General features: G+C 43.4%; 1 protein-coding gene across 2 annotated transcripts in view; it reads right to left on the reverse strand.

The window, feature by feature from the left end:
* Window positions 1-16,504, reverse strand: part of LOC145348925 (beta-1,4-galactosyltransferase 3-like) — a 43,591-nt gene extending 27,087 nt beyond the window's left edge. For both annotated transcript variants that reach the window (XM_080197016.1, XM_080197015.1), the window contains exons 1-2: window positions 16,114-16,504; window positions 4,869-5,104 (exon numbers count right to left, since the gene is read on the reverse strand). In XM_080197016.1, coding sequence (XP_080053142.1) covers window positions 4,869-5,104; window positions 16,114-16,390 — 513 coding nt within the window. In that variant the 5' untranslated portion in view covers window positions 16,391-16,504. The remainder of the gene's footprint in view (window positions 1-4,868; window positions 5,105-16,113) is intronic.
* Window positions 16,505-22,578: the final 6,074 nt, after the last annotated feature.

Here is a 22,578-nt window from a genome sequence, read left to right on the forward strand (position 1 = left end):
CCCTTGTCCTGTGTGTCTCTATCATAGGAAATAGCTTACCTCTGTTTACTCTATCTATACCCTATTAGATCCCCCCTCAGTTGCCGTCTTTCAAGGGAAAAGAGCCCCAATTTATTCAATCTTTCCTCATACCCCAGTCCTTCCATACCAGGCAACATCCTGGTAAACCTCCTCTGCACTCTCTCCAGAGTCTCCATGTCCTTCCAGTAGTAAGGCGACCAGAACTGGACGCAGTATTCTAAATGCGGCCTAACCAACGTTCTGTACAACTGCAACATTAGACTACAGCTCTTATATTATGTACCCCTTCCTATAAAGGCTTACATACCATAGGCTTTCTTCACCACACTCTCCACTTGTACTGCCACCTTCAAAGACTTGTGCACTTGCACCCCCAGGTCTCGCTGCGATTCTATACTCCTTATGGGCTTACCCTTTATCATACAACTCCCCCCTACATTATTCCGGCCAAAATGCATCACCTCACATTTATCCGGATTAAGCTCCATTTGCCATGTATCTGCCCGATATACCAGCCTATTGTATTGCCAGACACTGCTCCTCACTGCCCGCCAATCCAGCCATCTTGGTGTCATCAGCAAATTTGCTGATCACACCACTTACTCCCTCTTCCAAATCATTTATATACACTACAAAGAGAAGAGGTCCCAGTACTGGGCCCTGCGGCACACCACTAGTGACAGACCTCCAGCTAGAAAAGGACCCCTCCGCTACTACTCTGACTCCTCTTTGCAAGCCAGTTCTCAACCCATCTAGATACCTGGCCACGCATCCCATGAGCTTTAATCTTCTCTACCAACCTACCATGAGGGACTTTGTCAAACGCCTTACTGAAATCTATATAGATGACATCAACGGCTCGTCCTTCGTCGACTGTTTTTGTCACCTCCTCAAATTCGTAGGGCAAGACTTCCCCTTTACAAAGCCATGCTGCGTATCCTTAATCAGATCGCAACGCTCCAAGTGCTCATACATCCTATCCCTAAGAATCCTCTCCATCAACTTGCCTACCACTGATGTTAAACTCACCAGCCTATAGTTACCCGGGTTATCCCTCCTACCCTTTTTAAACAACAGTACCACGTTCACTATCCTCCAGTCCTCTGGGACCTCGCCTGTGTCCAAAGAAGAGACAAAGATTTGTGTCAGAGGCCCAATCTCATCTCTCACCTCCCTAAGCAGCCTAGGATAAATGCCATCAGGCCCCAGAGATTTATCGGTTTTAATGCTACCTAAAAGCCCTAACACTTCTTCCCTCATAATCGATAGATCTTTCAGTTGGTCTACCGCTCCCTTGATGGCTGTACCAGACATCAAGCCCCTCTCCTTCGTGAATACCAATGCAAATTATTCATTCATGATCTCCCCCATTCCCTCAGCCTCTAAGCACAATTCCCCTCGTCTGTCCCTGAGGGGACCGATTTTACCCCTAGCCACCCTTTTGCTCCTAAGATAGGAGTAAAATGCCTTTGGATTTTCCTTAATCCTACCTGCCAAAGCCATCTCATATGCCCTTTTTGCTCTCAACTCCCCTTTTGAGATCCCTCCTACTCTCTCTGTATTCGTCCAACGCTCTCTCCGTTCCCAGCTGCTTAGATCTGACATATGCCTCTCGTTTCTTCCTAACCAGGTCTTCTATATCTCTAGTAATCCACGGCTCTCTAATCCTACCTTTCCCATCCTTCCTCCTAACTGGCACATACCTTTCCTGCACCCATTGCAGTTTTCCCTTGAAAGACTCCCACATGCCTAACGTGGTCTTGCCCTCCAACAGCCTATCCCAGTCTGTATTCCTAAGCTCCTGCCTAATCCAGCTGTATCTAGCCTTCCCCCAATTTAGCACCCTCCCCTTAGGACAGCACTCATCTTCCAGTAAGACAAGGTCACCAAATCCGAGGTCCGGGAACGTGATGGTTTCACCAGATCATTTCTAATGAATGTCTGGGCTGGCTTTGCCACATTCATCAGATGGATTAGAGCCAAATACCCAAAGGCCTTCTGTATGGTCAATTCGCCATTGGGTCACAATCTCCTGGGCAACCATACCTTTGCTGAAAGGACACGCACAAGCACAACAAGATGGCGGCAAATAACACTGACAACTGGAAGACAGTCACTGACAGTATGAACTCTGGAGGCTGACTGTTGAGAGGAACTGGAAGAGGCATGCATAAACTGAAAACTCAGCTGGCCAAGAAGAGGGCCCAGAAGCCAGAAATTCTATATCTTTGCAGCCTCTGTGGCACAGTGGTTAACAGTGCTGCCTCTCAGTGCCAGAAGCCCGGGTTCAATTCCAGTCTCCGCTCACTGTCTGTGCAGCCTCAGCACATTCTCCTTGTGTCTGCATGGTTCTCTTTCACAGTCCAAATTTGTGCAGGTTAGGTTATCATCCATGCTAAATTAACTCTAGTGTCAGGAGGATTAGCAGGGTAAATATGAGAGTTTATGGGAATAGGGACTGGGTGGGATTGTGGTCAGCGCAGACTGGGCCAAATGGCCTCCTTCTGCACTGAAAGGATTCTAAGATTCCTCTGCAGCAAATATAGCAGATATTGCCATGCCACAGTGGGGCTCCTGTTCCACACCAGGTGATGCTTAACAGAATTGACCACCATCCACAGCACAAACCATCAGCTCAAGGTTTCCAACAATATCATAGCTACCAAAGTTTCAGACTAAGACTCAACGCCAAATAGGATTTACAGACTGGTACTATTAATTGACCTTGTCTTATGTATTATGATTGCTAGTTTGTAAAGTTGAGGTTTAATGAATGTAACTATTCTTGTGCAGACGAGCTTTCAGCTTCAGTTCAATAATAAAAGCTTTGGAAACAACTATTCCAACCCTGCATTAGGACAACACTGTCTCTAACCAGTTTTTTTACAAAACTGCAACACAATCCTAATTATAATCACAACTCTCAGCATATTAAATTATAACATAACATGGATTTTTTCCTCCTGAAAACATCCTGCAAAGCAAATTCTGAAGTATACATTGTGTGAAAAGTGAAATGAATCTGGTGATTAGTTTGCTACCTCAATATTTATAATCCATTAAACATTAAAAATTGAATGGTTAGGATTTGAAAGGCATATACCCTGCAAGGTGCAATAAACATCGCTAATTTATTAACTACAACATGATAGTATTTAAGTGTTAAATTGAGGAGAGATTAAACAAAGTAGAGTTGTATTTCCAGGAATTTAGAAGAGCTGATTTGAGTTTTTAAAAGAACTGTTAGCTTTTATCTACCCTATTTTTTGTTGCTTGGACAACCTAGAATTAGTGCACATAGCCTCCAAGAGTCAGTCCTACTCAGATGTTGTTTAGAAATGAGCTGATGGAATTAGTATATTCCCAGACTTCTGATTTGGTGACCTTGTCTTACCAGAAGTTGTCGAGTATATGTCTAATTCCTTGCTGAGTAGGAGTGAAACTTGTTCACAAGAGTGGTGCAAGTTGGAATTTCTTCCACAAATGGCAAATTGCATTAGATCAATTGTTCATTTTAACCTAACACTGATAGATATTAGTTATCCAAATGTATTAAGGAATATGGGATAAAGGCAGGGTATATGGAGTTGTGATTTCATTTGGCCTACTGCAATTCCGATGTTTTTATCCAATGACAGCCACAATTCTTTCAGAACAAAATCTCAATCTTGGGGTACCCAAGCAAGCCTTGTGTGATCAAAATGATCAGAAAACATTTATTGCTTATTTTTGAAACCGTAAACAGAAAGCTGATAGTTTGTGAGAATCTCTCGGTCATCCAAATGTTAAAAAACACTACTTTACACAACTGTAAAACAAAACAGAAAACATTAAAGTTGAATGTTGATGGTATATTTACTTTAAGTATCCACTGGCTGAAAAAGCAGACTGAAGGCTAGAAGCTCAATCCTAAATAAGTTGTATGATGAGCAAGCTAGCCTTCAGTTCTCCCCACTCCCATGTCATTGGTATGTACAGTGTCGTACACACAAAAATATATTGGGTTTAGATGTTTTGATGAGTTTTTGACAGTTAAATTTAAATACCTTCACCTACGCCATTATTTTGTCATCCAAGTGAAAGTGACCAAAAATACTAGCACAAATCCAAATGGCTTATGGCAAATGAGCTCCATAATGTCAATGTCAATCAGCTTTGCTTCAGTACCAATCTCAGAGTTGCTCAAAGGTCTGAGGAAATTGTGCCACGCTAAGTAAGTTTGTAGTTGCATCATTATTTAAAAAGGAACTGTTTCTGCTGGAAATGAACCAAATGCTTTGGATGTATGAGACTCCAGAAATTTCTGGGCCAGTTTTAATTTCCGCAGAAACGACTGTTGTTCACATTAGTTACAATTTCTCTGGTGGTGGTAGGAAAAACCAGCTTATTGAAGGCAAAGAATGGCATAGAACAAAAAATCAAACCAAGTGAATAATCAAAATTATAATTACATTAAACAATAGCCAAAATATAAGTCAAGGGCTCAATCAGATGATTGTAAAATTAGGATTAATCATAGCTGAATTGTGACATTAGATCCTATGGTACTGTACTGTTAGAAGCAACAAAACCGTAACTCAGTCATCAAAATAGCTAACAATAGCTAAAATAAGGATGAAAAAGTTATGGATGAAATTTTGATGCATACAGTATTTGTTCCAAAAATCAACATATCTCTGAGCATGATCAATACATTTCTACTATAGATTTGAAAATAATGGTAGCATTCTGTATGAATGTGAAAGGTTTTTAAAGCACAATAATAAAATTAGTAATAATTTTAAAAACTTAAAACTCACAACCAAAAATAATTAATAATGCTGGCAAATATGCCTCAAGTTAATTACCTGATGGATGACATATATTGCATACTGAAGCTGTTGGCGCTGCAAAAATGGATGAAGGTAATACAGAAGATGGCGCAAATGTGTCTCCCTGTTTCGATGAGGAACAATGATTGCTGTTTTATATTGAGCTTTGCAGTGTGGGGGAGTGTATCGTCCACCAACTTGAACGTATGGATTTTTTCTTGCAATTTTGCTCATAACTGGAATTTTCTGAAAGCTGATAGTCAGTGGTCCAACTGTAAATGTTGACAGCAGATCAGTCTAATGTACATGCTTTAAATAATAGACACGAAAAAAATCCTCAATTATAGCAGAACAATAGTTCTCCTTGCATTTAAAACACAACAATGGAAGAAAAAGTGAGGTCCAAAGTCGAAGGTCTAGCTAGTTTTAGGTCCTTCAAGACACTTCAGCAGAAAAATTTGACTGTAAGCTGAATTTTTTAGCTGCTATTTTCAGAATGCAGTGCTATTTTAAAAGCTCACAATGAAATTACAGCAGTAGTAGTATTAGAATACCATGGCGAACAAAATTTGTAAAATATTGCAACCAAAAACATGTTTACAGGTCAGCGAGCAGTTTGCCAGTACAAATATGTACCTCTACATCTAGTAAGATCATTTGCCGCAGTACCAAAGCTGTGTCACAGAAATATCAGTTACACATTTACAAGTACAAGTCAGATATCAAATGAAAAAAAACATCAAGCAGAAACAGGAGTGGGATTTTACTATCTTGCTCGGCTCGAAATCGTTAAAATCCCACCCAAATTCAATGGAGCTTTCCGTATTCCGTCCCTTGCCCACTCTAACTCCTGTGATGTGTGGGGCAGTACAATTCCAGACTAAGTATTTCCTCATGAGGGGGGAGAAACTCATTCCAATAAAAAAAAGTTTGACTGCTTTGCAAAAATGCAACACCCAATTATTTTCAATCCAGCACAAATAATGCCTGCCTGCACGTCAAGTATTTAAAAGTTTCAGAGCATTCTGGGACATTCTGGTGACATAAACTACTTTATAAATGCAAATTAGAAGTTATATTTCTGAAAAGAGACACATGATGACATTTTTCATCTTACGCTCATCAGGACAACTACAGGAATGCGAAATTTTAAACAATCACAGCAATTTATACTATAGGAGCAAAGAGTGCTGACTAGCTGCCAAGTTGACCCAGAATGATAGAGAAAGCAATGCGAATGCTTCTCCAAGCCCACAAGTAATTTAAAAAGGCTTGAACAGGTCTCATTTGTTTGCAGAGAATGGGTTGCTGCATATGAATACATGTTGCTTTTAGCAAACGGAAGTTAAGAATTCAACTAATCATCTTAAATTGGTTGGTAGTACTGCTATTTACACACTCAGGATTTTTCAGCAAATGCTATCCAATCAGATTTAACAGTCAACGTCCCATTTTGTTTTTTGCAAGCTCCCTAGCACTGTGGATATACTTATGCAGGTGGATGTAGCAGTTTAAGACGGAAGCTCATTATCATAATCTCAAGGGCAGTTAGGGCTGGGCAATCAATGCCGATCTAGAGAGAATGAATTTAAAAAGCACATGCTGGTTGAGTACAGTCTTAATAGTTGCACTACCAATATTACAAACAATCAAACACGCTGTTTGATTTAATTAACCAATCATCAGGACATACGACATCACACTAGGATTGAAATTCATACATGACATTGCTCAATTGTGTGGTAGGCAGACTAACAATATCAGGCAAAAGGCAGGGAATTATAGGCCGGTTAGTTTAACGTCTGTTGTAGGTAAAATGTTAGAATCCGTCATCAAGGAGGAAATAGCGAGGCATCTTGAGGGGAATTGCTTGATAGAGCAGACGCAGCACGGTTTTGTTAAAGGGAAGTCGTGTCTGACAAATTTACTGGAGTTCTATGAGGATGTGTCTAGAGCGGTGGATAGAGGAGAGCCGGTGGATGTGGTCTTTCTTGATTTTCAGAAGGCGTTTGACAAGGTACCTCACAAGAGGTTATTGCAGAAGGTCAGGGGACATGGAGTTGGGGGTAGGGTGTTAGCGTGGATAGAGGATTGGCTGTCAAATAGGAGGCAGAGAGTGGGGGTCAATAGGTGCTATTCGGATTGGCGGATGGTGACTAGTGGAGTGCCCCAGGGGTCGGTGCTGGGGCCTCTGCTATTTACCATTTATATAGATGATCTGGAGGAGGGAACCGAGTGTAGGGTGTCGAAATTTGCTGATGACACCAAGGAGGGTGTGGAGAGTCTACAGAGGATCTAGATAGGCTGGGCAAATGGGCCAGGAAATGGCAAATGGAATTTAATGTTGGCAAGTGTGAGGTGGTCCACTTTGGTAGGAATAATGGTAGGAAGGATTATTACTTACGTGGTGAAAAACTGCAGCAGGCAACGGTGCAGAGGAACCTCGGGGTCCTTGTGCATGAATCGCAAAAACCCAGCTTGCAGGTGCAGCAGGTGGTCAGGAAGGCGAATGGGATGCTGGCCTTCATAGCGAGGGGGATTGAATATAAAAGTAGGGAGGTCTTGCTGCGGCTGTATAGGGCATTGGTGAGGCCGCAGCTGGAGTACTGTGTGCAGTTTTGGGTGCCGTACTTACGCAAGGATATTTTGGCCTTGGAGGGAGTGCAGAGGAGGTTTACTAGGCTGATGCCGGAGTTGAGGGGGTTGAGCTATGAGGAGAGGCTGAATAAATTTGGCTTGTACTCGTTAGAGTTTAGAAGAATGAGGGGAGATCTCATTGAGACGTATAAGATGATGAATGGGATGGATAGGATAGAGGTGGAGAGACTCTTCCCGCTCAGAAAGGACAGTAGGACTAGGGGGCACAGGGGGGCAGTTTAGAACGGAGTTGAGGAGGAACTTCTTCACTCAAAGGGTGGTGAATCTCTGGAATTCTCTGCCCGTTGAAGTGGTGGAGGCTACCTCGCTAAATATTTTTAAGACGCGGGTTGATGGGTTTTTGATAAGCGAGGGGATTAAGGGTTATGGGGAGAGGGCGGGAATGTGGAACTGAGCCATGACAGATCAGCCATGATCTTATTGAATGGTGGGGCAGGCTCGAAGGGCTAGATGACCTACTCCTGCTCCTATTTCTTATGTTCTTATGGATTTTGTCATCAGTTCCAAAAAAGCATTGGGAGGGGGACATTTTGTCCATAACTGGTTCTACAATATACTGTTGATCTCTTGGGACATATTTCAGTCTCAAGACTTTTCCAATAAGCTTGACTAGAATCTCAAACTTGGCATAAATTATTCTACAAGTATCAAAAATAAATTTCTGTATTCAGGATAGGCAAGATAAAAGAAAGTCACTTTTGTCTCTGATGACCTTAGGTTTATCTCCTTTTGAAAGGGGAGAGCTGATTTAACCTGGGAATCCCCCACATCTCAGCAAGGGGCAAGATTGAGAAGGTGGGGCCTTCATGAATAACTTCAGTGGGTACAGGAATTGAACGCCTGCTGTTGGCATCGCTCTGTTTCACAAACTAGCTGTCTAGCCAACCGAGCTAACCGACTCCCAGCTGTTCCAAATAGTAGAACAACCAGAGATCACAATATTTTTGGAGCTGTTAAAACTTTTTGGATATGTTACTGACTGTTGTATGCATAAGCAACTCTAGATTTACATCTCTAGTCAAAAAAAAGTGAAATTCAACCCCAGAAGGGCCACAATTCAATTGACAGACAATTATCCACCTGTTCTACATCCCATCAGATCCACCTTTCCATTGATTTAGAAACAGAAAGCTGGGCAGGTATATTACAGGCAGTGATTCTCCAGTGCCCAAATTATGGTACCAAATTTGAATTTTACCTCCAAGAATGCAATGTTTGAAACTGGAAGGTATGTATGTGTGTTCTATAATACATCCCCTTGCTCTGAAATGCACATACAAAAGGTTAAAACTGGATAATTTATTATTTGGGAGAGTCAACAACTATTCCATTAAAATAATTGTGCAATATAACTAACCATGTATCAATACATTCAGTATTCCAAAGCTGTTTCAAGGTAAATGTCCTAGGACCAAGAAGCCAGGCCTTCAACTGAGTTCACTGATTTTCCTACTTATACTATCATTGGTAAATCTAACATCTTAGATAGGTAGCACAGCCAATCCCATGAAACTGATCACATATTGCAATGCTTTAGAAAAACATTTATATTCTCACTTTAGACTTCAGGAAATTAAAATTCCAGTATTTCTTTGGTTTGAAAAGATGTGCTGACTAATAATACTAAATGTAACTTCACTTGCACGATTAACTGCTCAGTGGATCTGTGGCTGGCATTCAAAACACAAAACTAGATTAACTGCAGTTTTGGTTACAACTGCTATGCAGTTGTTTTTATTTTGGCATGTACCATTTGCATGGATCTCAACCAGCAAGGTCTTGCTGGATTAAGTCAGGGTCAGGTTGGTAGAAACATTTTTTTTTTTAAATCACATGCAAATTTGTCATGTTCTCATTCATAATGACCATCAACTGCACAAACGTGCATTATTGGGACCCTAGGCACTTAACTGCTACTTAATCATTATGAAATCAATTAAACAATTCAAAGCAAACTTCAGTGGAAATTAGTGCGGTGCATAACCACATAGGAATTTTGACTTTCTATAAAAAAAAGGAATCAAGGGACATATTTGTTCAATATGAATAAGAGAAAATTATTTTACTTAGATTGAAAACAGCAAGATTAATGACAAAAGCAAAAGTGAGGATTAGATTTGTTCCAGAATCTAATTAGTAAGCACATGTATTACAACAGGTTGAGGCTGCCTTCAGATATGCCAAAGGAAAATTAGTTCAGCCTAACTTTCAAAACAACTTGCATTTCCATAACAATAGTTTATAGCAACTTTGCAAGATCAGTGCATTCACCGAACCAGAAGAAACACAGGGGGAAAAAGCATTGTTGAAGAGGAAGACCTTCAGGGGACTTCTGAAAGCAGGAAGAAAGTGAAAAGATAAAGGTGGTCAGGAAATTGTGTGCAATTTGACCAAAGTAGTCACTCAGGATCAAGGATGATTCTGATGCTCGATCTGCTGAGTGGGGCAGATGGTGCTTAAAGAGTTGGATAGATGGGGTGTTTGAAGGAGATGTATATTGAAAGTCCCTATAATAAACAATGCCATGCAAATTATAGTTGTACAAAGTATTATACACTTTGCTGATACATTAGTACTAACGGAGGATATTTACCAAACATTCACACAAACATCAGGTTTGATCCTCATTCTTTGCAGTTCAATTGGGTCTCCTAAATATTGTGGAAACCATACCTTTTGGAGGTGGAAAGTTATAAAAATGCCTCAAATACAGGCCGCAAGTTAAGACTTAAAAGTTTTTAATGATCCTCTGTCTAAAATAAAGATTCACTCATTTTGCTCTGAGCACTTGGGAGTTAAGTGTGGGAGTTGTGGGGAGTTGGGGAATGACGTATTGCTGTGTCTTGTTTTTCTTTACAAGGTACAAGTCAGGACAGTTGCAGGAGTGACACATCTGTGTGCTATCAGTTCTACTATCAGTGCTATCAACACTAAAATTTTAGTTTAAAAAGTAGAGATGCAGGGCCAGGTGATATGTTGTTGCAGCATGATGTGGGAGCTGGTGGACCCCTTTGTGGCTCTTCGTGACCACATCTATAGTAAATGATGGTTGCTTGAGGAACTCCAGCTCGGAGTTGATGAGCTGGGGTTTGAGCTTTGAACACTGCGACATATCAAGGAGAGGAAGAATTACCTGGACATTGTTATTCTCAGGAGTGTGACTCCTGAAACAATGTCAAATTCAGTCAGTCTTCAGGGACAGGAGGGTATCACTGCAAATGAAGCAGGTAGAGGGATCTAGGAGGTAGGGTTGAAGGAGCCTTAGCACTTATCTAACAGGTTTGAGATTCTTGTTGTGTGTGTGGATGAGAGCACGGGCTCTCGGGAGGATGAGCATCCTAACCATAGCACCGTGATTCAGGGATCCATTCAAGAGGGGGGAGAAAAGAGAAATTTAGTTTTAATTGGGGATCATATAGTCAATTGGAATAGACATTGCTCTTTGTGGCCAGGAGGTTGTATTGCCTGCCTGGTGCCCAGGTTCAGGCCATTTCATCTAGACTGCAGAGAAATTTGGAGTAGATGGGGAAAGATTCAGTTGTCATGGTCCACATGGGTACCAACAGCATGGGCAGAAAAAATGAAAGAAGTTCTGCTTAGGGAATGTGAGCAGCTAGGAACTAAATTAAAAAGCAGAACTGAAAAGGTAATAATCTCTGGATTATCATCTAAGCCACAAGCTAATTGGCACAGGGTCAACAAGACTAAAGAGATAAACGTATGGCTGAAAAATCGGTGTGGGAGAAGTGGGTTTGAATTCATGGGACTTTGGGAAGGAGGGGGCTGTTCCAATGGGACGGGCTCCACCTGAATCATGCTAGGTGGAACCAGAATCCTGGCAAGTCACATAACTAGGAGTGTAGATAGGGCTTTAAACTAAATAGTGGGAGTAAGGGATATCAACTACATAGGAAATTATGAAAAGAAGCTAAAGGGAAGGGGAGCTCAGAAGAAGTTATTAAAGTCTCCAGGACAAATAACAGGACAGTGTTTGGAAAGGATTAGGAATCAAACTGATAAAATCAGGAATCAGCAGATAAAAGGATGACAGTGAAAAGGGGGGAGTGGTCAATGCAGAACTGAGGGTGTTGTATTTGAATGTGCACACAAGAGGAATAAGTTAAATGAGCTGGTAGTGCAGATTGAAATTGGCAGGTATGATATTATCAGAGAGACATGGCTGCAAGGGGATCATGGCTGAGATAAACATCCAAAGACACACATCCGATCAATAAGACAGACGAGTGGGCAGAGGGGACAGGGTTGCCTTGCAAGTAAGAAATGAAACTAAATTGATAGCAAGAAGTGATATAGGGTCAGAAGATGTAGAATATGTATGGGTAGAGTTGAGGAACCGCAAAGGTAAAGACCCGTGCTGGGAGTTATGTACAGACCTCTGAGCAGTGTTCAGGCTGTGGGGCATAAAATACACCAGGAGATAGAAAAGGTACATAAGAAAGGGAGGAAAAATTTAAATACGAGGCTAGCCAATAATATAAAAGAAGATTGCAAGAGGTTTTTTTTAGATACATAAAAGGGTAAGAGAAAGGCCAGAGTGGACAGCAGACAGCTGGAAAATGACACTGGAGAAACAGTAATAGGGAACAAAGAAATGGCTGACGAACCGAATAGATATTTTGCATATGTCTTCACGGTGGAAGACACCAGTAACATCCCAAATATTCAAGAGAATTGGGGCAGAGGTGAGTGTGGTGAACATTAGGAGAAGGTGCTGGGAAGCTGAAAGGTCTGAAGGTCGATAAATCACCTGGAAAAGATGGACTACACCCCAGAGTTCTTAACGAGACAGCTGAAGAGATCGTGTAGACATTAGTGGTGATCTTTCAGGAATCGCTAGTCGGGGAAGATCCCAGAAAGTTGGAAAATCACTAATGCAACACTCCTGTTTAAGGAGAGAGGGAGGCAAAAGAGGGAAACCACAGGCCAGTTAGCTAGATCTTGGTCATTTGAAAGATTTTAAGTCCATTACTAAGGATGAGATTTTGGAGTACTTGGAAGTGCATGGTAAAATAGGACAAAGTCAGCATGGTTTCATCAAGGGGGAAGTCATACCTGATAAATACATTAGAATTCTTTAAGGAAGTAATGAGCAGGTTAGACAAAGGAGAGTCAATGGATGTTATTTATTTGGATTTCCAGAAAGCCTTTGACACAGTACCACACAGGAGGCTGCTGAATAAAAGCCCATGGTGTTAGAGGCAAGGTATCAGCATGGTTAGAAGATTGTTTGACCAGCAGAAGGCAGAGAGTGGGGATAAAGGAGTCCTTTTCAGGATGGCAATCGATGGCCCACAGGGATCACTGTTGGGAGCACAACTTTTCACTTTATACATCAATGATCTAGATGAAGGAACTAAGGATATTATGTTTAATTTGCAGATAATACAAAGAAAGTTGGAGGGACAGATTGTACTGAGGTGGCAGGAGCTAATGGTGCAATTGGACAGGTTAGGAGAATGGGCAAGAAGTGGCAAATGGAATACAAACTGGGGAAGTGTGGGGTTATGCACTTTGGTAGAAAGAATCGAGGCATATTTTCTAAATGGGAAAAGAATTCAGAAATCAGAAATGCTAAAGCATCTTAGTTCAGGATTCTCTTAAGATTAACTTGTTCTTTGAGTTGATAGTTAGGAAGACAAATGCAATGTTAGCATTCATTCCAAGAGGACTAGAATACAAAAGCAGGGATGTACTGCTGAGGCTTTATACACATTTGGAATATTGTGAGCAATTTTGGGCTCTGTATCTAAGGAAGAACGTGCTGGCCTTAAAAGGTCCAGAGGAGGTTCACTAGAATGGGCCCGGGAATGAAACGTTTGATGTATGAGCAGCATTTGAGGACTCTGAGTCTGTACTCAATGGAGTTTAGAGGGTGAGGGGAGGGATCTCATTGAAACTTACAGAGTACTGAAGGCCCGGATGGAGTGGTTGTGGAGAAGATGTTTCCATTAGTAGGAGAGACTAGGACCCGGGGGTACATCCTCAGAGTAAAGGGACGATCCTTTAGAACTGAGATGAGAAAGAATTTCTTCAGCTACAGGGTGCTGAATCTGTGGAATTCATTGTCATAGAGGACTGTGGAGTCCAAATCATTGAGGGTATTTAAGACAGAGATAGATAGATTTTTGATTGGTATGGAAATCAAAGGTCATGGGAAAAAGGCAGGAGAATGGGGTTATGAAACTTATCAGCCATGATTGAATATCAGAATAGTTTCGATGGGCCGAATAGCCTGATACTGCTCCTATATACAGGCTCTAAACTCTGGTCGAGTTTACACATCTGTAATCGTCTACATCAAACTGATCTGCACAAAAACTTGAAAAAGTTTCAACCATACAAAATAGGTGTTTCCTTGGTTTCCCATCCTCATTTCTCAATTGTCATATCAAGATTTACATGGTTTGAGATTATTGTTTGAACAGTCTACTCATATTGTTCATTATAATCGATAAGTTTTGCAACTACATCCAAAGTTTGTATTTTGAAGATTACAATGGTCAAAACTCAATACAATACATGACAGATTCTGGATGACAGAAAACCACACTATTTCAAGATTGTCTTTGTTTTGTGTATTATTAATTACATTTTTGAGTGGGTGAGATTAATACACTGTCCATAAGGATACAGACCACTTGAGATAAACCCAAGAAATTGAAAGGATCCATCATCATGTTATTTCTTCTATTTATGACACTGCTACTGACATCAAAAGATCTTTCCCACAGGCTTCTGTAGCTTCTCTCCAATAAAAAGCAAATTAACTTGCATTTATAGAGTATCCTTCACAACCTCAGAATGTCCCAAAGTGCTGCACAGACAATTAAGTATTTTGATTTGTCACCCATGTTCTGCTGTAGGGATACAAAGCAGCCAAACTGTGCACAGCAAGGTATAGCAATGTTAAGCGACCAGATAATCTGTTTTTGTGACACTGGGCGAGTAACTAAACTAAGCAGGATCACTTAGTATCTCAGGGAATGGCCAGCCATGGCCTTTTGCAAGTTACCCAGACTCAGGTAAGAGTCTCATTGCTCAAGATTATGAATTATGACCAATGGTAGAACCAGCACATTTTTACTGCTGATGGCAGAAGAGACAGAACCTAAGGAGGCATTGGTGGCTTATGAGTTCAGGATAAGGAATGGGAAACTCCTACAAGTAACTGAAGAGGAAAGTGTACAACTATAGAGACTAGAGATCCTGCCCTTAGTCAGGTCACTACAAATAAGTATTGGCCTTGGACATAAAGACAACTTACTAAATTTAACAGTGTCATGGGACTTTACACTCAACCAACAGGGCTTAATCGGTTGCAACTTCCTATGGATAGCAATCAGTATTGGATTGCCACTCAATCATAAAATCCCTACAGTGCAGAAGGAGGTCATTTGGCCCATCAAGTCTGGACTGACAACAATCTCACCCAGGCACCATTCCTGTTATCCCACAAATTTACCTCCACTAACCTATGCGTCCCAGGACACTAAGGGCAATTTAGCAAGGCCAATGTATCTCACACATATTTTTGGGCTGTGGGAGGACACTAATGCAGACATGGGGAGAACATGCAAACTCTACAAAGACAGTGACCCAAGCCAGGAATCAAACCCAGGTCCCTGGAGTTGTGAGGTAGCAGTGCTAACCACTGTACCACCATACCATCCCTTTTTTCAAAAAGGGATAAGACACCTACAGAGTGAACATAAGAAGTTTGCACTGACAATAACTATCACTAAAGTTGTGCCAATCCTATTTTTCCAGAACTTATAGAATCACAGAATCCTTATGGAACAATTACCTACATGGATTTCTTCCATGCTTGTTTCAGGGATGGAATTGTTTTGGGGCGATGCGGATGAGAGGAATATTACGGGCTGATCGAAGGGGACAAGAACACTGTGCGGGTTACTTGTCTGAGTCTTTACATTAAGTACCCAAAAGTTAGTAGATGCTTTAACTCCAACTTGTTCTAATTGATTATCAGTGTAACCATTCTGGAACTATCTGAAGTTTGTAATTTAAAATCACATTTTCAGATGGTTCACAGTATAGTTACTGCCCAGAGGAAGCTGACGCTTCTCGGCAATTGTGCGCAAAAGCTACCTGTAAATTTCCATGGGGGATTTCCCAGCGCATCTTTGGGGTATCTCACTGGGAGCTCAGAAATTTATTAATATAATTTTCCAATGAAAAGACTGACACCTTCCAACAGTACAGCACCGCCAAACGCCAGCCTACATTAGACTGAACCAAAGGTCAAGTTAAATCAGTTTGCTTTGCTGCGCTGGTCTCTATTTCGCTTCCAGGAAGTCTCCTCTCAGAGACACCGGCGTTAACCTTCTGGACATTGCTTTCACCAAAGTACAGGAGGGATTCCCTTGATCCCTGCCCTACTCCAGGTTAATGTTGCCCTCTCTGAGAGCTAAAGTCAGCCTCGAACCTGCACCGAGAGGAGGACTGACAGCTCTGAATGGTTTGAGGAGCAGAGTGTTTTCTGACTCTGAGCGATACCGATGAGGACATGTTCCCCCCTCTAACCCTCCCATGTGCCCGGGCTGCGGCTGAAGCTCCCTCATGAAGCCGAGTTCAGTCTTACCGAGCAGCGGCGACTCGTCCAGACAGCCGCTTAAAGTTTGCCGATCTGGACTGGGGGTGAGCAGGCTGAGGTTGGAGTAAACGTCGTGGGTTTTGGAATAATCCCAGTGCGCTACAGGGTCTTCCTCGTACAGGAAGCTGGTGAAGGTGCCGGGCTGGCTGCGGCGGTACAGGAACAGCACGAACGCCAGCTGGAGGAAAGCCACCAGGAGCAGAGTGCAGGGCCGGTTCAGGGAGCACAGGCGGCTCATCCTCCCCATCGCTTCCAGCAGCCACATAACGGCAACTGAAGCCAGCTTACCGCTCAGCTTCACAACCGCAATTCATCCCGATGGCTGTCTACCTCACCACCGAGAGCAGCGAACAAGTGAGTAGAAAACGCAAACATGACAGCCGCCGAGCCGCCCACTTTCCGCACTGCTGCCAGGGGCGGTTAGCACAGCGCGAGCCACGCCCCTCACAGCGCGAGCCACTCCCCTCACAACTCGGCTCCCCGGCCCGCCCGCCCATAGCGCATGCCGCCGCCCCCGCCCCCCCCCCCACACAGCGCCCCGCCCCAACCCCACACAGCGCCCCCCCCCAACCACAACAGCGCGAGCCCCACAGCATGTGCAACTCCCTCACAGCATGAGCCACATCCCCACTGCGCATCTGCCCTCCCCTCCCCCATGAGCTGCTCCCCCAGAGTACAGGGCCACTCTCCCACATATCATGCCACTACCCCACAGCGTGAGCTACACCCCAAAACACAAGCCACTCCCACAGCACCAACTGCTCCCCCGCAGCACAAACCACTCCTCCCACAGCGCGAGCCACCCTCCTACAGTGCAATCTACTCCCCCCCAGCACAAGCTGGCCACCCACATCGTGAGCTGCCACTCCCTCCACAGCGCAAGCCACACCCCAAAACACGAGCCACTCCCCCACAGCGTGGGGCCACCCCACTGCCGCATGAGGCCACACCCCTGTCACGCGAGGCCACAACTTCCCGTCGCACGAGGCCAAGCCCCCCACCCTTTCCAACCGCAGGCAATCGTCACCGAGATGTGGAGATGCTGGCGTTGGACTGGGGTATGCACAGTAAGAAGTCTCACAACACCAGGATAAAGTCCAACAGATTTATTTGGTAGCAAAAGCCACTAGCTTTCGGTGCACTGCCCCTTTGTCAGTAAGTGGGAGTTCTATTCACAAACAGGGCATATAAAGACACAAGCTTAATTTACTAAATAATGTTTGAAATGTGAGTCTTTACAGGTAACCAAGTCTTAAAGCTACAGACAATGTGAGTGGAGAGAGGGCTAAGCACAGGTTAAAGAGATATGTATTGTCTCCAGCCAGGACAGTTAGTGAGATTTTGCAATCCCAGGCAAGTTGTGGGGGTTACAAATACTATGACATGAACCCAAGATCCCATTTGAGGCCATCATCATGCAGAACTTGGCTATCAGTCTCTGCTCAGTGACTCTGCGTTGTTGTGTGTCGTGAAGGCCACCTTGGAGAACGCTTACCGGAAGATCAGAGGCCGAATGCCCATGACCACTTGATAATCACCAGGCAAGAGTTTTCTCTTCCTGTCGGGGAACACTTCAGCAATATACCTTTGGTTGCTCTTGGTCCCTTTCCTCAACCATACGATAGTATTACAGTTCCTGAAATGTTCTCCCAGTCACACTTGACTTGCCTGCCCACCTCATTCCCCAGAACCAGATTCAACCATGCCTCCTCAAAAATACAGCTCACCATCACCCTCTCAAGGCGAATTAGAGATAGGAAATCAATGCTGGCCTAGCCAACAATGCCCACATTCCATCAATGAATTAAAACAAGGCAGGCTGATGGAATGGTTGGACAAGTGGCTGATTAAATACAATAAGTCTCACAACATCAGGTTAAAGTCCAACAGGTCTATTTGGTAGCAAACGCCACTAGCTTTCAGGGCTTTGCCCCTTCGTTAGTGGGGAGTTCTGATCACAAACAGGGCATATAAAGGCACACATTTAGTTTACAGAATACTGATTAGAATACGAGTTTTTACAGCTAATCAAGTCTTAAAGTGCAGACAATATGAGTGGAGCTGGATTAAACATAGGTTAAAGAGATGTGTTTTGTCTCCAGACAGGACAGTAAGTGAGATGTTGCAAGTCCAGGCAAGTCATAGGGGTTACAAATATTGTGACATTAACCTAAGATCCCGCTTGAGGCCATCCTCATGTGTGCGGAACTTGGCTATCAGTTTCTGCGTAGCGACTCATATTCATATGTCACGAATATGTCTGATTTTACCTGAAAATCAGAAGCCAAATGCCTGTGACTGCTGAAGTGTTCGCCAACAGGAAGGAAACAATCTTGCCTGGTGATTGTTGAGCGGTGTTCATTCATCTGTTGTCATTGCATCTGCATAGTCTCCCCAATGTACCATGCTTCGGGACATCCTTTCCTGCAGTGTATCAGGGAGAAAACGTTGGCTGAGTTGCAAGAGTATGTACTGTGTATCTGGTGGATGGTGTTCTCACGTGAGATGATGGTATCCATGTTGATGATCCGGCATGTCTTGCAGAGGTTGCTGTAGAAGGGTTGTGTGGTGTCGTGGTCAATATTTTCCTGAAGGCTGGGTAGTTTGCTGTGGACAATGGTCTGTTTGAGGTTGTGCATTTGTTTGAAGGCAAGAAATGGGGGTATGAGGATGGCCTTGGCGAGATGTTCATCTTCATCAATGACATGTTGAAGACTCTGGATAAGTTGTTGTAACTTCTCTGCTCCAGGGAATTACTGGATGACAAAGGGTACCCTGTCCACTGTGTCCCGTGTTTGTCTTCTGAGAAGGTTGATGCGGTTTTTCGCTGTGGCATGTCGGAACTGTCGATTGATGAGTTGAGCGCCATATCCTGTTCTTATGAGGGCATCTTTCAGCGTCTGGAGGTGTCTGTTGCGATCCTCCTCATCTGAGCAGATCCTGTGTATACAGAGGGCTTATCCGTAGGGGATGGCTTATTTAACATGTTAAGTGTGGAAGCTGGAGAAATGGAGCATCAAGAGGGAATCTGTGGGCTTGCGGTACAGTGAGGTGCTGTGCTGACCGTCCTTAATGGAGATGTGTGTGTCCAAGAATGCAACCGATTCCGGAGAATGGTCCATGGTGAGTCTGATGGTGGGATGGAACTTGTTGATGTCATCATATAGTTGTTTCAGTGATTGTTCACCATGAGTCCAAAGGAAGAAAATGTCATCAATGTATCTAGTATGTAGCATCAGCTGAAGGTCCTGTGCGATTAAGAAGTCTTGTTTGAGCCTGTGCATGAAGATGTTGGCAGACTGAGGTGTGAATTTGGTCCCCATGGCTGTTCCGTGTGTTTGGATGAAGAACTGGTTGTTGAAGGTGAAGACATTGTGGTCCAGGATGAAGCGGATGAGTAAAATTGCAGTTGGAAACTGGCAGTTGTCGGCATTGAGTACTGAGGCAGTTGCAGTAATGCCATTGTTGTGGGGATGCTGGTGCAGAGTGCCAAGACATCCATTGTGATGAGGAGTGCTCCTGGTTCAACTGCTCCATGTGTGCTGAATTTCTGTAAGAAGTCCGTAGTGTCGCGACAAAAACTGCGAGTTCTTTGTACAATGGGTTTCAGGCTGCCCTTGACGTAGTTGGAGAGGTTCTTGCACAGGGTCCCATTGCCCAAAACAATGGGATGGCCAGGTGTGTTTGCCTTGTGTACCTTTGGGAGGCAATAGAGATCTCCAACGCGGCGAGTACGTGGGATGAGAGCACGGAGGGTGCTCTAAAGGTCCAGATCAAAGGTCTTGATCAGTGTGTTGAGTTGACGGGTGTGTTCTTTGGTCGGATCTACGGGTAACTATTTGTAGTGTTCCTCGTTGTTCAGTTGTCAGTACACTTCTTTGCAGTAATCCGTTCTGTTCAGTATGACGGTGGCCCCTCCTTTGCTGATTTGATGACAATGTTGCTGTTGGTCTTGAGAGCGTGGATGGCGTTGCTTTGTGCTTGGGTGATGTTCGGGGCTGTCTTATGAGTGCGGCTGATGAATCAAGTGTTGACGCACCTCCTGATGGCTTGGGCATACATGTCAAGTCGAGGGCAGCGGCCTTCCGGAGGAGTCCAATTGCACTCTTTCCTCTTTGGTTGCTGCACTGCGGATCTCTCTGTCGGCTGTTCCATTGGCTGTCTCATTGTGTTCACTGTTAGCGTCTTGGGGTTTGTGGAAGAACTCCCATAGTCTCATTCGCCTGATGAATTCCTCTGTGTCCGCTATGAGACCGATGGGGTCCACTTTGGTGGTGGGGTAGAAATTGAGCCCTCAGTTGAAAACTTCGACTTCATCTGGTTGAAGTTGACAATGGAATTCCCTGCGATGGTACTGTTTTCTACTGTGGTGCCGGGGGAGGCTTGGTTTCTGCTGTTGATAGTGCTGAGTTTCTCAAGTTTCCTGTTCTTGGTGTGCATGTAGACAGTGTAGTTGCTTTGTCTCGTCTGCTTGGCAGAGTTTCGCAGCTGGTCTGCGTTCTGAGCACAAGTTGAGAATATGAATTCTATCTTGGTTTCCAGGATGCAGCGTTTGCTGTAGAGCTGTGTATGAGGTGGTTGAGGAGTGTGAGAGAGGTGCGACGGCCGAGTCTCTCAGCATAGTCTGTGTTGTAGGTTGACCGGAGAGGGTTCGTGATCTGTAGTCCTTTTGGTGTCTTGTTTGCTTTCTTGCATCTTTGTAAAAACTTGATGTCTGTGTTGATATGTGCAATCATCTTGGATATCCTCTCCACTTGGAGCCAGCAGTTTGTGGTGTCGATGATAGTCGTGATGTAGAGATGCCAGCTTTGGACTGGGATAAACTGTTTGTGCTCAGAACTCCCTACACACCTGATGAAGGGGCAAAGCCTTGAAAGCTAGTGGTGTTTGCTGCCAAATAAACCTGTTGGACTTTAACCTGGTGTTGTGAGACTTCTCACTGTGTTTACCCCAGTCCAATGCTGGCATCTCCACATTGTGATTAAATATAATACAGAGAAGTGTAAAGTGATTCATTTTGGCAAGAAGAATGGAAAAGGCAATGCTAAACAGAGAGTACAATCATAAAGGGGGTACAGAAAGAGAGACGCAGGGATACATGTTCACAGTGGCCTCATTCCATGCTGTAACCATGCTATGATGAATCCCACTGGCTCTTCACTATGTGCATTGATGGCTCTATGGGTGCAAATATGGGGCCTTCCACCTGTTAGAATGAAATGATGAAGACAAACCCCCTAGTGTATTTGTCTGAGAGTCCTCATCTATTTGAAATGGTGTGTGCCGGCCATCAGTCATAAATAGGGTATTGATGACCTCTGATTTAGCAATGGTGTGTTGCTACTTGCAAGGTACCCCCAAGGTCCACTGCTAATCCTTGGAATGAGCCAGAGATAAAGAAGTTCAAGGCCACACTGACTTTAATGGTGACTGACATGACATGACAAGCAGCCCTGTGAAGTCTGAGATCTTCCTCAATGGGGATACATAATTCAGTTACTAACTGCTTAGATAGACGAGGTCGTGATACTCTGACATATTCAGATGCAGGTAGTTTCTTCAGCAGTCCACTCAATGTTGAGGGTATAGCTTCCATTGCCTTCCGTCCCTTGCTTCTCCCCTACTAATGCCCTGGGCTCTGCATTGGTTCATGAGGATGTTGTTCCCTCTCGCTACTTGACCTGAACTCTGATTATATTAATCCCAAGTCCATCTGTTGCCTTGTTTGCAATCAGCTGCATTGACAATGCTTAATGACCCCCTCAGATAGTCCTGCAATCTCTGAAGGATCTCAAACCGTTCCAGTGATGGGGCTTGCACAGCCCACTTGTTTGAGTAACACTGCTCATCCAATAATATCACATTCCAATGAATGAGTGCCCTTCTCAGCCATGTGCTCTTTTATTGGACCACCTAATTGACTGGCATGGCCATTACTGGCTCTCCGCTGCGTTGATGATATCTTGTGTAATCTGTACATCTCCACAAAAATTCCACACTGGCCTTTGAACAAGCTGACAGGAAGCTCATTAACAAGGTCCACTGACCAATATTCTGCGTCATGAAGGTTGTTAGATCCTGCTTTCTGCCCTCCTGAGGAAATTCACTGATAGTCAGAATGGTGATGGTAAACCAGCATGATAGCTAGTTTATGCACACACCTGCTTCCTTACTCACTCCACTATCAGGGTGAAAATTCTACCCACTTCTCAGGTATTATCCTGAAATTTTAACTCTATCTATCTCCATAAATGATGTCACATCTGCTGTGTTTTTCCAAAACTTTTTATTTTTATCTCAGATTTCTAGCCATCTGCAGTATTTTGCTTTTGAAAGAAATGCATAAGATATAAGCTAAAATAAAGACAGCCAGACTAAAAAGTCACTTTTCTATGTTTTTAAAAACAAATGTAAGTTTTAATCATTGTGAAGAATTTTGACATTCCCCAAATA

This window comes from Carcharhinus amblyrhynchos, chromosome 10 (assembly GCF_965287045.1).
Source record: "Carcharhinus amblyrhynchos chromosome 10, sCarAmb.v2.hapA, whole genome shotgun sequence".
NCBI classification, from domain to species: Eukaryota; Metazoa; Chordata; class Chondrichthyes; order Carcharhiniformes; family Carcharhinidae; genus Carcharhinus; species Carcharhinus amblyrhynchos.